A 17442-nucleotide genomic window follows, 5' to 3' on the forward strand; every position below is an offset into this window, starting at 1 on the left:
CCTTCGGCATTGTAAATTATTGTTGCCTAGTAATAAACAAACAAAACAAATACGCAACAAACTATTCTAACTTACATCAAAGTTGCAGTAGCAGCTATGCAATTGAAGACAGCCTTGGCAACGGTAAGAAATACGACGACAAAATAGCTGCCCTTTTACAGCGGTGTTTCAGCGGTATAGGGGGTGGGGTGGAGAGCGACTGAACGTAACGAGGGGGTGGAAGACTTCGGGGAGACTCGGGCGCGGCCGATAACACTCGGGAAGTAACCTTCGCCCGGCGCGGTGTATCCGTCCGTCAATAAAATCCTACTAACTAGACAAAATACGTAATCGTAAAAGTGTTATGGTTAGATTACCAGTGAAACAAATTCGGAGCTGATGGCACGTACTTTGTTCCGAAAAAAGAAGAGCTTGTTATAAAAGCAGGCAGCATGGAGAAGGAAACATCGGTAAGTTAGGTTTAGTTTGTTCTGACGCTTGATATTTTGGAAAAGCCCTAGAGCGGGTGATTCGGCGCGCAAATTGTGGAGCTATATCTAGCTACGTATTGTGGACGTGTAGGTACTAGATAATAAAATATATTTTATATTATGTGATGATCTAGACAGGCCTTCAACATAGTGTGACAAAGTGTGTAGGTAGAACCGAAACAAATTGTTAGAACAAATCTTTCCTTGCTAAGCGCCGTGTTAAACCTAACTCACGTAACCTATGTAAACAAATATTTGATGCTGCTTTTATTATAACTCTACATAATATAAAATCATGAATAGATTTTCCTTCACTTTCCTACGAATTCCACGGGCATTTTCAGAAACTATTGTGTGTCGGTTTGAAGTTTTACCAGGTTTTACGTAACCATGGCATGGGTCGGAGTTGGCACAAGAAGCGTGTGGAGGTGTGACGAGTGAAATGAAATCTTATTGGCGGTAAAAATGTAGCAGATTTTTAGTTGGTAACTTAACATGAATTTAACTAATGTTAGGTAGTCAAAAATAAATTTTTATTTCTAAAATTTATTGGTAATGAATGCCTACTATAAGAATTATAAGAAAATGAATATTTAGTTGGGGGCCGTCCATTAATCACGTGAGGTCGTTTTTCTCATTTTTTGACCCCCCCCTCCCCCCTGGTGATATTTGGTGAGGTTTGGGACCAACCCCCCCTCCCCCTACCTGGTTCACGTGTATTTTTTTGGAAGTGTATGTAAAGGCAATTTTTGACTAGAAAAAATATAGAGGTCATACTACAAATCATTAAAATTTTTGCGCCGTCCAAAATATCGATTCAGTAATACCTAATTTTTGACAAAAAATTAATACACGTGATGTCTAACGAGAACCCCCCCTCCCCCCTCGTGATGTTTCGTGAGGTATTGAGTACCCCCTCCCCCCCCTTTGAGCCTCACGTGATTAATGGACGGCCCCTTGGACCATTGTGCTAAACGTTGGTTCTGTTCTGTTCACTTCAGTAGATATATTGCAACTGTATGCATAAATAAGTATAAGTAACTTAAAATTACTATTTGGCTGCTTATTGGAAACTTATTTATCTGCTTACATGGCATGTCAAATTTAATATCAGCCATCTAAAAGGCGTACTTTTTCACCAACTTTGAATGTTTGTGCCTTTGAATTGGAATTGGTTTCGGATACTGGTTCGCTCACATTCACAGTCTGCAAACATTTATCGTAGTGACGTCACGGATCCCCGCGCCTTCAGAGGTCATCGCGCTTGCGCCATACTGTATTCTGAATAGGGGCTAAATTTGCTCAAAAACGTCACAGACTTAATCCAAAGTGAACTTGTTAGCACTTAGCACTGCAGCTAATGCTGCATTTGATGTTACTTAGGAGATTGAGCTTCACCAACTGTCTTGAATTCGGTCACAACTCAACTCAAAATTGTGAATTAAGCGAATTTATAACTTAACCACCCGTCTCGTGGCCAATTCAGCTTACAGCTTCTAACATGTAAAAGATAAAAAAAAATTTATATGTTTATGTTTTTGTATACCAAAGTCGAAAGAGTCACTTCGTCGATTACATAAATAGCCGCTAGCATAAAAACATGATAAAAACCTATGCCTACATGGGCTGAAATATTTAATCTGTGGCTGAAGGGCGCCAGCAGGCCCTGCTCTTGCGGCTATATTATTCAGATTCCATCGATTACGTTCCTATGTAGAAGGAATCCATGCGGTATAACTTATTGCAAAATTCATGACCCTCAAGATCACGGGACATAAATACTTCACTAACGTGAAAATCAAGGAACATAAGCTATAAACTTCCTAATTTCCTCACAATTAGGCTCACATAATTAATTATCTTTAATAGGTAGATTGCAAGCACTTTTATTTTCGTATTCCATATAAGTCTTTTAAAAAAGAGATTTTTTTAAAAAGCTAGCTTTTAGAATATAACCAGTGTGTCTCTATTATTGTTTCTAAAATGATTGCATACTTTTTCTCTGGTAAATAAATGACCTAGTGCATTTAGGAAATAAGTACCTACACAATAAGAGACAGCTAGGGTTATCATCACTTGAAAATCAGAAGTCGCGTTATGCCTGTCGCCTGATCTCTATGTAGACTGTAGAGGTCTTAACTCCTATTGTCGAAGCAATATGTATCAATTATAAAATTGATATAAATGGTTGTTGTACAGTGAGGGTCTCGATAAATATACCACTTTGGACTTTGTTCCGTTCTTAATTTAGGTTAAACTTGACTGCTAGAGTTTAATCATTATTAACCATAGCTACTTATTAGTACAGTTAGGTTACAGAAAAAAAAAGTTCAATTAAAAGCGTTATTCTCAAAACTTCTTTATTAGGCATGCTATTGCTAACTCCAATTTTAGAACCACCTATTTTATTTGTGATTTTTGAACGCTGTGCGATTTTTGTACATAAGTTAATATAAACAGAACCGATAACCCGGGGTGTCTTTTTGGGGGTGTCGTTAACAATGAACGCTGTGTGTTACACGAATTCTTGACTTCTTAAGTGGTGACAACGAACAGGCAAGCGTAGCGTAGGACGCCCTCCGTCTCGACTGGCCGGTATAGTGGCTAGAAGAGAAAGGGCGAGGACTAAGGGTCGTGGCGCTTCTATGTCCAGCAGTGGAAAATTAAGGACTTATGAGATGATGAATGGATGATGATGATTATTTTGTTAGAGACCTTCTTACGGTTACGAAGTAGAAGTTAGGTAAAACAAAATATTTGATAATTAAATACCACACAGTTACAGCAATTAATATTACTTCTGGTATCCCACAAAACCATGCAATTATAATGAGTTCTACATTTGTGTACACTCAAGCAGTGATGGAGTCTTTATCCACCACAGATACCCAGCACCACACTCACACAATTTGTATGAAACCGGTAACTCGATGCGACCACGAGCTGTCGTAGTTAATAGTCGTCAACATCGCAGCATTGTTCTTTCTAAGTATACACAAATTTAATACAGTACTGCAGGCTGATATACTTACCAGTACTACTAACCCACAAATGCGCGCAAACGCTCAGGCAAACGACAAAGCGTGCCTAAACAATAGAAGAAAATGGGAAGCGATTCCCGCGGATATCCCTTAGATCGTTTTTCTCAAAGCGGGAACGTCGGGAGCTAGTATAGAGTGGCGCAGTAATACGCGCGCCGCGCCCGCGCCTGCCCGCTTCGGTCGACCCTGCACCACCAGCCTGACTCTCCTCCACCGTACGTACAAACCACAACCACAAACTCCTAACCATGTTTTCGTATACACACACGATACAACAAACGTCTACGTCTATATTTAACTCATACCTAGTCGCTGTCTGACATGAGCTTTAATGTTAACTGCTTGCTTTGGTATTTATAGAATAACTAATATGTAGAGAGATATTGTATAACGACAGATTCTGTGTTGTTAGCATTTTTCTTGGAAACACACCAATAAGCAAAAGTTCTTTGTGTCCGGTGTGGCCCGATCGTATTTCTTGTTTGTTCTTAGTGCAACTGAGTTACTTTCATGGTTGTGACAGTTTGTTGGTTCGATTCGCAAGCCATTCATATTTTGCGCATTGTTCGCCCATCATCATATTCAAGGATGTTGTAAAGGTCAAAGACAAATGTATGCTGTTACAGACTGGTCACAAATGCCCCAGAATATTTACGTATTCATGATGGAAATAAGAAAAGGCCGTCTATCGATTTTGCTAGTATAATTTTAAAGGAATTTTCGGGAGGTTGTCGGTGGGTTCTGGAATTTCAGGATCAGAAATTATATTTCAATCACATTCATGTGGTATTAAATAGATTAAATGGGGATTAGCATATTAGCAGTCTACTTAGGTTTAGGTCTTGTTCTGTAGACTTCGCTTGTGCCAGGTTCCCTAGGGTTTACGTAAGGGTTTATTTGAGGCTTTGAGTTTTAACCTGCGATGAGCCTTCTGCCACTAGAACCTATGTACATCTTCATCTCTTGCTTCTGATACCCAATATCTGCTTCTTTATCTCTACCTTGAAGGACCCAAATTGCTTCAGTATTTAGATAAAGCAAAAACAATACAATTTATAAATATAAAAATACAGCGAAGTAAGTGGCCGGCAAGGGCACGTCAATCACTGCGAGATGAGAATAAATAACTGGGTATAAGTAGTCTGATTAGAGCGATAAGGGGAAGTCCCCCATTATAGCAGGTTTGATAGCTCAATGGGTCACATCCCGCATCATACCGAGAACCCAGTCCCGGGTGTGACGTGGGCGAAATGGACTAAGCTCTACAAATATCTAGTTATCATTAAATCACCCCACATTAGTTAAGGCAATGATGAGCAAAGAACGGCTTTTGGTGTAACATGAAAGATAAACCCTTGGCGTAGAATTTATTTAGGAAATTATTATTGGACCACTAATGTGATATAGCCAATACATAAAAAATAATTATCAAAATCAAAGGGCTTGTACACAAAACTGCGATACGAAGTCGCATCATAAAAATGAGTGACGGTTTTGACAGTTTTTCAGGAAAAAATCTTATTACTGACGCAGTTTTTTGCGATGCTACGACGACAAAATGACGGAAATATCGGTCAACTTACATAAAGTAAATACGAATTGAGAAACTCCTCCTTTTTTCGCAATTGGTTTCAGTAACCTTAGATCATAAACTCCCTAGATCCAACATTTTCTATCTTGCAAGCGTGACATTAGTGTAGCATATACTTCTGACATGTCTTTGAGTGAATGAAAAAAATAACTTGATATGTTTGTTGTTCCAGGGTCACTCGCTCAGCACCATGGCGACCCAGCAGGCGGAGGGCGTCACCTTGACCTTGATCACAGAAACACCCAAGAAGTACGGCAGTTATGCAAACATTGTAATGTAACTCCCACGCCTTGTGTTAATGTTCTCCCCTGTAGGATAGTTAATATTGGTATAGGTAGAACCATTGCCGCACCCACTTTTCGCGCAAATAAATATTAATTTTTGTCGATAAGAGTTTTGGGGCAGGTAAGGATAGATCTCATGGTTATTATGGACTGCTAAAAAAACAGCTGTGTTTGAAATACAGATCTATTATGGCTTCGGGTGGCTTTGGTGGTAATACCTCTACATTTTTTCGGGAAAATCGTACCCAGAAGAAATCACAAATTTTGATTCACAATAATTATGTAGAATGTCGACTTGGATGTTACTCTTTCAGTTATTTTTGATACGTCATGCAGGTAGAGTTGTTCTTTTAAAATAATTAAACTGTGTAGGTAATTAATGTGCATATCTTACGTACGATGATGTGTCTTGGTTTAGTAGCAAAGGTTAATTTTATACGATAATGATGATTAATCTCTCCTTTATCCGGAAATACTTACATGACTGTGCAATCACATCACATGTAAGGTAATAGAGCGAGTAGATTTCAGCGCCAGTATTCCAAAGATTATTAAAAGAAAAAGATAATTTAGAAGGACCTACACCATAAGTGGGCTATCGATGTCAGTTGAAGAACAGACAAAATGGTTCTCATGCTGAAAGCTCATTAAATTAGTAGGCCGCCTTAAGACCTGAGTGGAGGGCTTTGGTTAAAACCAAAGTCCGTGATTTTGAAGTCCACCGGCGCGCCGAACTCGACTTGAAGCGCGATGAGTTAAAACCCGACCACCTGCGCTAACTCAATACAATTATGAGAATGGTGTGCTCACATGCCCGCAATGTGCGAGGGTCTTCACGAATAAGATAGGCTACACAAGCCACATGCGAGCACACGAGCGACGAGTCTGATCCTCGAAGCGGTCGCCGTGACCGAAATCGGTCGGACCGCATCATCATCACATATTACGACAGATATTGATTATTATTGGTATTACGTAGATAAACCACCCCATGCAAGAGGCTTTGTTAAACTTTGGAACACAGGTAAAAAATACTGTGAACGCATGTACAATAAACTCTATGATTCAGGTGACCTTTATGATGCAAGAATAAGAAATTGTGATATAAGGATTGTGTCTGCGCGCGCGCCAAAACGGCCCCGAAATAATATTCTATCCCCCAAATTCAAATTCATAAGAAAGCTATATAACGTTTTAGTTATTGAACTGTTTTGTTCCTCTTTCTTAAAGAACAATTAATTGTTCTTTGACAGAGAGGGACAAAACAGTTCAATAACTTTTCTTTGAATACGGGTATATAGTACAAATACAAAGTTACAACGATCGATGTAGGCATGACCATCTTGTTCTTGAATACCTTGGTATACACAAAAGTCATAACCATGTCTGACAATAGTTTATCTAATTTCAGGAATGGAAGTACAGAAGATGACTACGATCCCCATTTACACAGGGAAACACCAAATGCTACTTCGTAAGTATCTAAAAAATATATAAAAATACAGATGTATATATTATTACAGATGGTTATAGACTCAATACTACATTTTCACTTTCATAGATTAATTTTATACCAATTTTTGTACTAAGCAATAAATCAATATCATTTGTCTTAATATACCCAAAAGCTTTAGGGAGTTTCCCTACTTACAAAATATTTTTGTCCAGAAACTTCGAGACTCTCGTGCACTTGCTGAAGTGCAGCTTGGGTACCGGCATCCTGGCCATGCCTCAGGCGTTCGCCAAGGCCGGGCTGGTCACCGGCACCATCGCCACCGTGCTCATCGGGATACTGCTCACCTACTGCTTGCATATTCTGGTAAGGATCAAATAAATTGTGCACACGGGTCTAAAATTGATTTTCCTAAAGAGTTTCCTAGTTTTTTCTTTTTTTCTCTGTTGCTAAGTAAAAACTTACTACTATTTCCATTTGTATATTGTATATATTATTAATCTTTCTTGCCATACCGATTTGCTATATTTTGGCACGAACTACTTTTACTGATTTCTTCCTCACGTTCGCAAAAGTTGAACACAAAAAAAAAACTGTTGAAAAACCCTGATTCAACATCTCTTAATACCCTCTGTTATCTCTCAGGTGAGCTCTCAATACCGGCTGTGCAAGAAGGAGCGTGTGCCGCTCCTCACCTACCCGGAGTCCATGAAGGTGGCCCTGCGCCATGGCCCGAGCTGCTTGCGTCCCTTCGCCAACATCTCCGCGCCCATTGTCGACGTCTTCATCGTCGTCTACCAGCTGGGCATCGGCTGCGTCTACATCGTCTTTATTGCCGAGAATGTTAAGAGTGTAAGCATTGACTAGTTTGTTTTTTTAATCTGAAGTTTTATTTTTGTTCACATAAGTGGTGAGAATGGCTTTTGTGTTATAAGTCATGTTTTGATGATTTTGAATATTTCCATGTTAATATAACCTATGTATAAAGTAGATATAATCAGACTAGGTACAGAGGCGATACGAGTATGGACATTAATTATGATATGAAGTCATCGCATACATACGTATTCATGGTTTTGAATAAATTTATAGTAGTTATGTTAAAACAATCATTATTTAGGAAATACTGTAAAATATTAAATATTTCTCTATGATCAGAACAATAACAAAACATGTGGTGATTAAGAATTCCAGAAATACGCATATTATTCGTAGTGCTTACCGACCCAATGACTCGTGTAAAAGATAGCTACACATGCCAACATAGTTCGTAGCCGCATTTCGTTCCTAGATTCCTAGCATCATTCATTTAATTAGGTGACACGTGCACTACATACATACTCCAGTAAGAATGCTTTGTTAAAACACAATAATAGCTACATCATAATGTATTTTCCTTCAATGATGGAGTTTATAAAGATGGACAAGCATACGCCATCGATATGTGAGATGTTGAAGTACAAAAGCGTGTGTAAATGGCTCAAGTGATGAATGCAAAGGTCGGCGATTGCCGTCTCGGCCGAGGCCCGAGACCGAGTCAATTGCTCTTGTTGGTGGCGATCTCTTTAATGAAACCCAATCAAATACGACGCATACCTACGCAGCCCTGCCTATTTTTAGTTCGATGATTTCGACGACAATTTTTTTACATTTCAGTAGGTTAGTATTGAAATGTAAAAAAATAATGGTACAGTCTTTACAGTCTTCCTTACACGTGTAAAACAGATTGATGGATTATTGAGTGAGGAGTCACGTGTGAGCGATATGATAATGAACAGAAGAAATTTTATCAATTTTATTGATTAAATATTACTGTGGATTACCGATATGGTAGCTTTTGTTGACTGTGACCCCGTGACCTAACAAAGGTTACGGAATCTTTCAACCGTAGAAGTTTAAAAAATAACTGATAATGCCAAATATAAGTAAATAGCAGTAGGTATACATAGAGTGTGTCATGTCATGACTTCGGCATCTTACCTTAAATTTTACTTTTTCATTTCAGTTAGTGGACCCAATCTATGAGATGTCGCTGACCCTATACATGGTCATCGTGATGGTGCCTCTGCTCTGCTTCACCATGATCCGAGATCTGAAGAGGCTGGCTCCGTTCTCCCTGGTTGCCAACGTGTTGACCCTCATAGGGGTGTGCGTCGTGGTCTACTTCCTACTGGCCCTGGAGCGCAAGCAAGGGGACCTGGACCTGTGGGGATCGTTCAGTACTTTCCCACTGTTCTTTGGTACAGTCCTGTTCGCCTTGACGGCTGTTGGTGTGGTTAGTATATTTTGTTCTATTTTTTTGCAATGTAAATAAGGCACCTAGATGATTTCTTTGATTTCCGGTCTAAGAATGTAGAACTGTATCCTATTGGCTAGCGTCTGCATTCAAAATTACAGCGAAGAGAACCATGCGACTTCATTTGATAGAAGCGAATGAATTAAAATTGGATGCGTTTTAGTTTTGCTAGTGACTGAGTTTTATGAAATTTATTCTGATCTTGTACATGGCTATGTACAGAAAGATTTGAAAACCCTCAACATTTTGAACTAATATTAATGAGCGATAGTGTCATATCCCTTAGAAGTACCTACATATTTATGCCTTTGAAATGTCCCCTCTCACATTGGCACCATACATATTCTCACTAGAGCGCAATATTAACTACCATCTAACTCCATTCCAGGTGATAACCCTAGAGAACAACATGCAGAACCCGAAGTCATTTGGCAGCACATTCGGCGTTTTGAATGTTGGCATGGCATTCATTGTTTTGCTGTACGTCGCAGTCGGGGTGTTGGGATATTTGTTCTGCCTCTCTGACTGCAGGGACTCTATCACCCTGAACTTGCCTAAACAACCGTAAGTTACTCTAATTACGTGTTAAATTTAAAATTGTATGGGCTGCTCAAATCTACCAATAAATAGAATACCAATAAAAGTAGGGACGAGTTATAGAGCACAAATAGGACAACATGTTCAAAGGAGCTTGGTTGGGTGAATGGTAGTCACTGGATGATGTGTGACAGTGTTCAGCTGTGCCCAGCAGGTTTGTTCCACAAGATTGGCAAAGATGTATGGATGCCTTTGATTATATAAATGGTCGCAGATGCATGCATCCAGATTTATTTATAAATGTTTACTTGTATGTTTTCTAAATCAAGCTGAATGAAGTATCATAGGTTTGGCCCCGGCTAATGCTTAGTTTTTTCACTTGTGATGTGAGTCAAGTTAGTGAACAAGAACTAATTTGTACAGATTATAAATAATTTTATTGTTTCAGGTTACCCATGGTAGTACTTGGACTGTTTGCTGTGGCTATTCTCATAAGTTACGTCCTTCAATGCTACGTCCCGGTTGAGATCGTGTGGAAGACTTATGTCCGACCGAAGCTGGTGGAGCGAGAGGTCAAAAAACTACTGCTTTGGGAGTACGTACTGCGAGTCGGCTTATGCTTGCTCACATGTAAGTACACACATGAAACGAGTCGGTTAGTTTACTATATCTGACGTTGTTAAATACTATATTAAGAACAGTAAGAATCCAGTCAGGGGAGTTTATGTGTGAAACTTTACGAAAAGACCAAGGACCTATGCAGTATCTTGTGGCTCCTATAGTGTTGCACACCTTAGTCTGATTGTGTGACTCGACTCTAGACAATTTATAGTGATGCGCCGAGCAACCAAAAGTAACTCTTGTCGAAAAGATATACCTAACGTTAACTTATATATAAAGCTATGAAAATGTGTTTTAACTCATTACTTGTATTCGTTTCAGTTATACTGGCAGTGTGTATCCCTCTGTTGGGTCTCTTCATTTCCCTGTTTGGGGCACTTTGCTTGTCCGTATTGGGACTCTGCTTTCCCGCCATTCTTGAGGTATGTATCAATCAATATATTCATCTATGATTATACCCCTGTATATTTCATCCAATCACCTAATTTAATCATTGAATTTATTCCACAGCTGTGTTCAAAATGGGGAACGCCGTCGCTTGGGAAAGGTACGATTGTGAAGGATATCCTGATCGTAATATTCGGCATCGTTGGCATGATTGCCGGCACCTACACCACTATGCTCAGTATAGTTCGTGCGTTGTCTTAGTCGCCTCATTGCTACAAGTAGATACGTAAATGTTTAATAGATGTACCTTCACTAGAACCACTGTGAGCGGCGAAAGAGATAAGAAAGGAAATGTTATTAAGTAAGTAAAACTATCGATTTATGGAACCTATAAGTAATATACGAAATTATGACTTTTCTTATATTATGGTAAGGCTTCTTAAATTTGGCATGAATAGATAAATACGTAAACTTGAGTGAATCCCCAGTATCTATTTTCTCGTCTTCATCAGCCCCTCACAGTTCTCCAAGTGAGGATGCATCCTCAAGGCACTGCCTGCGACCGATAGCCTATCCACCTGCGACTGTAGGTAGACTCTGTGAAATACATTTTATTGTGTGATAGAGATCTGATAATAATGTACTTTTAGTTCAGTATGCTTTTAGTAGATATTATGTCAGGCCAATAATGAAAAGCATCTAATAAGCATGCTTAAAACGCCAATACGTAAATTGTATTTTAATTTCATTTACCTAGGTAATACTAATTCTATTAAATTTTAGAAATGCAAGAAATGCATCTTTTTATCTACTGCATATATTTGGATAGGTCCGCTATTCCAATACAATTTGAATAGATGATCTAATAAATAAATGGTTTTGATATTGTGTTTTTGCAATAGCCCTACTGTTTGCTTTTGTAAAGTAGGTAAATTAATTGAATTATGTATGTATAAGCTTAGATATTCTCTGTTTAGGCCATCTATCTAGAATATTTTGTATGTTTTGCAGTGGCGAAGGGTCCATACAACACTATTATTATATTCGCATCGGCTACCCTTTTGGATTAACACTGATTTGATATTTGTACGTCTCACGATATTTTCATGATACCTACTATATATTTTTAACAATATTTTCGAAATTAACCCTTCGCCAATGACGTGTTGTGAATGAATGAAATTTTGGATTAGTTTACACTAGTTCCTTTTCTGTTTACCTATCTTAAAGATTTTGATGTTGTAACTTATACAAACTCAACCAACGAATCTGATGGATTCTCCTTGATGTTTCACGTTATTCGTGTAAATTTAGAACTTTTGCGACGGTTGTATGGTTGTGCTGTTTGTAGATAATTATGTAATTAAGTATATCGTACAACTTTCTTAAACTATTTCTTTTTTTTGTTTGAGTTCTGGGCCACGATTTAATTAGAAAGCTTTTGACAGCAGTATGGGAGTTTTACGAGTATTTACTTACCTTTCAAGGGATGTATACAATGTATTCTGTAACTCACAATACTGTCAGCTAATAAGTAAGCTGTATTCGCGACCCTTTAAACAAATTGCTTTATGTGGAGTAGTTTAATTATATGTATAGTGTAAGTACTAAGTACCTAATATACTTACCAAAGTTTCTGAATTGAGTGAAGTTGTGCTCATGAAAAATCCAACCAATCACAGCGCAGCATTTCACTCTTAAGGTGAAGTGTAAGCCATTGCACTTCTGCGTTTACAGATTTACGCAATTGAGAAACTGGGCTTTAATTCTCGAATGTTAAAATGTATTTCTGTATTTTATTATTTTTGCCCATAGATATTATTTGATTGCCGTTTGTTTGATTTACAAAAAATATACAAGTTTACCATAAAAACGAATTTTGATATTTTTTGATTGAGATAACTATGATAGTACAAATTCATGATGTATATATATCGTATATTGTATACCTATAATTATGTTGCGTATCATTATTACTAGTTTGCAAGCAAAACTATTGCATTTTCTGAGTTATTCCTGAATTAGAACAGCGGGCGGGCAAAATCCACTGAAAATAAACAAAAACGATGATTATCTCTTTTGAGGCTCTTAGCTCTTATGTTTTAAAAATTTGCAGAACCGACACGACGGTTCTCCGTTCCTAAGTATATAGACCTAACTTGATATAATATTATTATGATGAATACACTAGGTACTCGCATTTCGCGTTTTTATTATGATTGATATACTTGATATCATTTAAATTGCAATGTTCTCATATAACTATTTGAAACACACCTACAAATTATTGCGTAAGTTCTTTTGAACGAATACAATTTTATTAAGAAAGTATATAATATGTTAAGTGTCACTTGTTGATGAATTAGAGAGATTTAGAGAGTATTTTAATTACATCTAAACCTTTTTAAATAGTTTGATTGTACCTCGTAAGTCGTACCTACCTACCCGAACTAGAATCCAGATTCTCAGTGGATATATATATTACTAGCTGTTCCCGCGAGCTTCGCTTCGCCTTTAAAAGTTTTCCCATGGGAATTCCGGGATAAAAAGTAGCCTATGTTCTTTCTCAGGGTCTAGACCATATGTATACCAAATTTCATTCAAATCCGTTCAGTAGTTTTGGCGTGAAAGAGTAACAGACAGACAGACAGACAGACAGACACAGTTACTTTCGCATTTATAATATTAGTTAGGATGGACGTAGCACGAAGATTCACATTACAGGTGTAAAATAAATACCTAAATACTTACTGAAACAAATGAAGTTTTCCTTGATGAAGGACTACTTCAATACAGTGAGTTTATGGACAACTCATCTGCTTATAACCAAGGGGTTGATTGCAGATAACATTACAAAAAAAAAAAAAAAAATACTTACTAACTTTTATCTACATACTTACCTTAATTCTAAAGATTTTTTTTCGTATTAACGAGGATTTTCGTAACACTAACATACCTATTTCATAAATAGAGTTCATATTAATTTATTGATCGAAAACATTTTCTGACAGTTTTCTATCTAGCTTTTCTACCGTTATTTTTCAAATTATGAAGCCTATTTTATAGTCCTATCTATGTAAATCAAACTCTAAATTATATTCAGGAGCACTCTGTATGTTGTGTATGTATGTCAATTAACAAAAGGAGAATTTAATTATTTACTCAATTAAAGTTTTAGATTTTGACCTGATTTATTATTTATTTACATCTTACGCATTTTCATAATCGGTTTATATCATTAAGTGCTGAAAGGATTAGTGCCAATTTCTCCATAGTCGGTTAGAGCATAACCAGGTATTAGTGGTTGACTTTTGACACATCTAAAAATAATTTTATATGGAGATGACGTATAATTGATGAACCAATCCCTGGCGGTTAGATAACCGACTATGGAGAAATTGGGGCTTAGCATCATAAAATGACGGCACAAATTACAGCGTACTCCTATATACAGGGTGGAATTTTAGTAGTAAATTTACCTAACTATACAAAAGTATATGGTACGGTTTGATACGTCACTCAGGGACGTTTAGAGGTGTCCAAATATTGCGCATCATGAATTCATGAAGTGTGCGCTTGCGCTTGCGCAGTGCTGCCCTCTACCGCGCACGAGCATACATTGACCGGGTTCCCTGCAGTTGGCAAACTGTTCGTTCCTTACTAGGCGCGTGGAATACTGTAAATTGCGTACAGTGAGCTCCAAACTAGGTATCGTTTGTGCCGAACGATTGTTTCGGCGATCGGAGCCTCTAGTACGGGTTTAGCAATTTACGAAAAAGAAAGATGTTTAGGTTTATTTGTCATCTGTATACTTTATAATCTTTACATGTCAAAAGTTTCATGTTAGTTTCCACTAGAGGCGCCACTTTGTATGTGAGGAAACGCAAACTTATATTTTTCGACAAACTATAAAACCTGTAAGTACTAGACGTAAGTGTAGTGTATAATTTCCACAAACGGGGTGAAAGTGCTATCATCTGCAATACACTTTCATGATTCTCTTTGGAGAAATGTAGGATTTTTTCTGTGTAAGAGTCTAGTATAAGAGTTTCATGCCAGTTTTCGCCAGAGACGCTATACGTTTAGGGAAAATCATTATGTCGATTCTAGAGGCAGAAAATTATATATTCATTAGTCAGGTCAAACTATAAATATTGCCACATAATAATTTGATTGGAGCAACACTCATAGAGCCAAACTTTCAACAAGGAATTTTATGTTTTTACAGATTTGTATTAATATTTTGTGCCTTTAGAATCTTAACCAATATTTTAGTGTTTTGATAAAACTAGCCAACTACTGGTGAGTTCTATAGTAGTTCATTTTCACTTCCATGCTATACTTACCTATTTCGGGAATATACCAAGGATTAGTAGGTGGTCTTACCTTAGTATTCTTCAGGCTGGGATAATAAAGGCTACACGAATATTAAAGCGTTTTAGGGTTGATTTCATAAACAATATACCTAATTCTGTTTTTTGGTCTACAGTAGCATGCAGTAGCAGTAGGTAAACATCAGGAATCAGGATGACCGCTGCAAAGAGGGAAATGATTGAAAAGCAAAGTTTATTACTCACATAGGTACAACATTTATTAAATTATCTCAAATGGTAAACGTACAGACAAACAATCTGTTGGCCATCCTTAAATTTAATGAAGGTAGATCGGGACAGGGGTACTTGACCCCACCTACACTCTGGTGTTCAGGTCTTGGTACATGGGACAGTCTGGACTCACTCACAATCAACATTATACACAAGTAATATTACGCTACACAATTAAGGTTATGTGCATTAAATTACCATAAATATATTTGTATATTACAAAAGAAAACGTCAACTTTATAAATAACTTAACTACCCTGTCACGGTAAAGCTAATATTTAGCTTAGTGGGACAAAGTATTATAAATTTATTGATAAATAATTAATTGTACTTAAAGGTTGTCTCGGATACGAAAAAGGGGGCGCTTTGTCGGGAAACCCACCTGGTATAGATCAAACACTTCTACATGGGATTATCATACACTTTACAATACTATAGTTAAATACAATATGACATCTATTTATAAGAGCTGTTCCAATTATTGGTAAGTTTCAATGCAAACACATTGAGGAGGATTTCACATTCCACATCATACTTAGTACCAGAGACAAACTATAGTTACATTACATTTACAATAATTATTGTGATTTAATCAAATTCATTTTAAAAATACGTATATATATTCACATTCTCATACCTTAACTCAAGTGTTATCCAGACTGATCCTTTGTAGGATTACAATAAGGTCGCTATTCCAAATAGGTACTTATAATGCCATGGTGTTAAAATAAATGTACAAAGATAATAATAGACCGGGTCGTCGCATTAGACCTTACTAGATAATAACAAACCAGCACCCTTACACAGTCAAATACCTTATATACAGGACCTAAGCATATTAATTGGAACTATTGGAATTTCAAAAGATCTTTAAGTATAACAATTTTTCATTATCTTAGTAATTTTTAATAAACTTGAGGTCCCGTAACAAGCCATAACTTTCAAATAATATGTCCGCCATTCAGACTCTATACCTTAGCCTTATTGTAAACTCCAACCACGATCACCGATGACGTGATAGCAATTAGTAACCCTGTATGCAAGTGACATTCATATCAAAATATATTCAGCAAATAAAAACCAGTTGTAAAATACCACTTAAAAATCATTGTTGGTAATTTCATAAAAAATAGCATAATCGTTTCTGTCGTTAGATCACTACCAGCTTCGGCATAGGCTGAGTGGACGAACACTTTATTAAACCTAAAACTATGCGTCCGCCCGACCTTTGAAAAGAAACAAAAAGGACAGTGTGTGAAAGAGAGAGGAATAGCGATCCTGGCTGTTGAGTTGGTAGCGGGTGACATCGGTCAGCACGTTCGAGCTACGCCTACACTACGCGCGGTGGCGCCTACCAACAGCTACGTCTAGAAACAAGCTTATAGCACGAGCAGAATGTCTGTCTACGCAGCGCCGCCTGTTCCTAGCACCACCACCCACACGGGTCCACGGACCAACTAAAACATGAGGACAGAAGACAGAAACAAACTCAACTGAATAGGCCGAATCTTCGTTGCATCCGTATAGACCGAGGAGTACACACGAGATAACAAAATAAAAGTAATCCTTGTACTATACAACATTTATCGTTTAATTCAATCCAAGAACCAAGTTACAATCGAAACAAAATTCTAATTGCACAATTAAATCAATATGATTTCATATTTTTTGATAAAAGTATAACAGTGTAGTCTACTTTAAAAACAAAGTAGCCTCTAGGTAGAGGTCGCTTGATTAAAGAGTAAAATAAATAAGGATGCGCGGTGCATAGGAGCGCGAGGGGGCGAGGCGGGGGCGCCCCGCGGCCCTGGGGCGGCGCCAGGGGGGGTCGGCCAGGGCCGGGGGGCCGCGGGGTCCGCCACGCCGCGGTAGGCACACGGCACTGATGCCACTCTAGACACGTCTCCATTTACTTATCTTCACCAAACTATTTATACAATATATTATACCAATTTTACATCACTTTATATTTTGACGAGATACAACTTGTATGCACGTATAGTATCAGATATAATGTATAGATTTAATCAAATATATTCAACAAACAAGACACAGTATCAAATGTCGCTTAAACGACCCTTTAACATTAGGTTGTATTCGATATACCTAATATCATTTGATATGAAACGGTGCATTTTAAAATTTCAATCTTTTCACA

The 17442-nt window shown here is 37.6% G+C and overlaps 1 protein-coding gene across 2 annotated transcripts; it reads left to right on the forward strand.

The window, feature by feature from the left end:
• Positions 1–248: 248 nt before the first annotated feature.
• On the forward strand, positions 249–12546 carry LOC105388783 (proton-coupled amino acid transporter-like protein CG1139). Of its 2 annotated transcripts, none has more exons than XM_011559753.3 (10): positions 249–449; positions 5275–5351; positions 6798–6860; positions 7055–7205; positions 7485–7691; positions 8845–9114; positions 9524–9699; positions 10121–10302; positions 10615–10715; positions 10804–12546. In XM_011559753.3, exons 1-10 carry the CDS (start codon positions 432–434, stop codon positions 10939–10941), a joined length of 1383 nt encoding a protein of 460 aa, XP_011558055.3. In that variant the 5' UTR covers positions 249–431; the 3' UTR covers positions 10942–12546. The 2 variants fall into 2 exon arrangements, with proteins under 2 accessions (XP_011558055.3, XP_048488672.1); XM_048632715.1 differs by lacking the exon at positions 249–449 and adding an exon at positions 3584–3726.
• Positions 12547–17442: the final 4896 nt, after the last annotated feature.

Source organism: Plutella xylostella, chromosome Z, assembly GCF_932276165.1.
Source record: "Plutella xylostella chromosome Z, ilPluXylo3.1, whole genome shotgun sequence".
In the NCBI taxonomy this organism is placed as follows: Eukaryota; Metazoa; Arthropoda; class Insecta; order Lepidoptera; family Plutellidae; genus Plutella; species Plutella xylostella.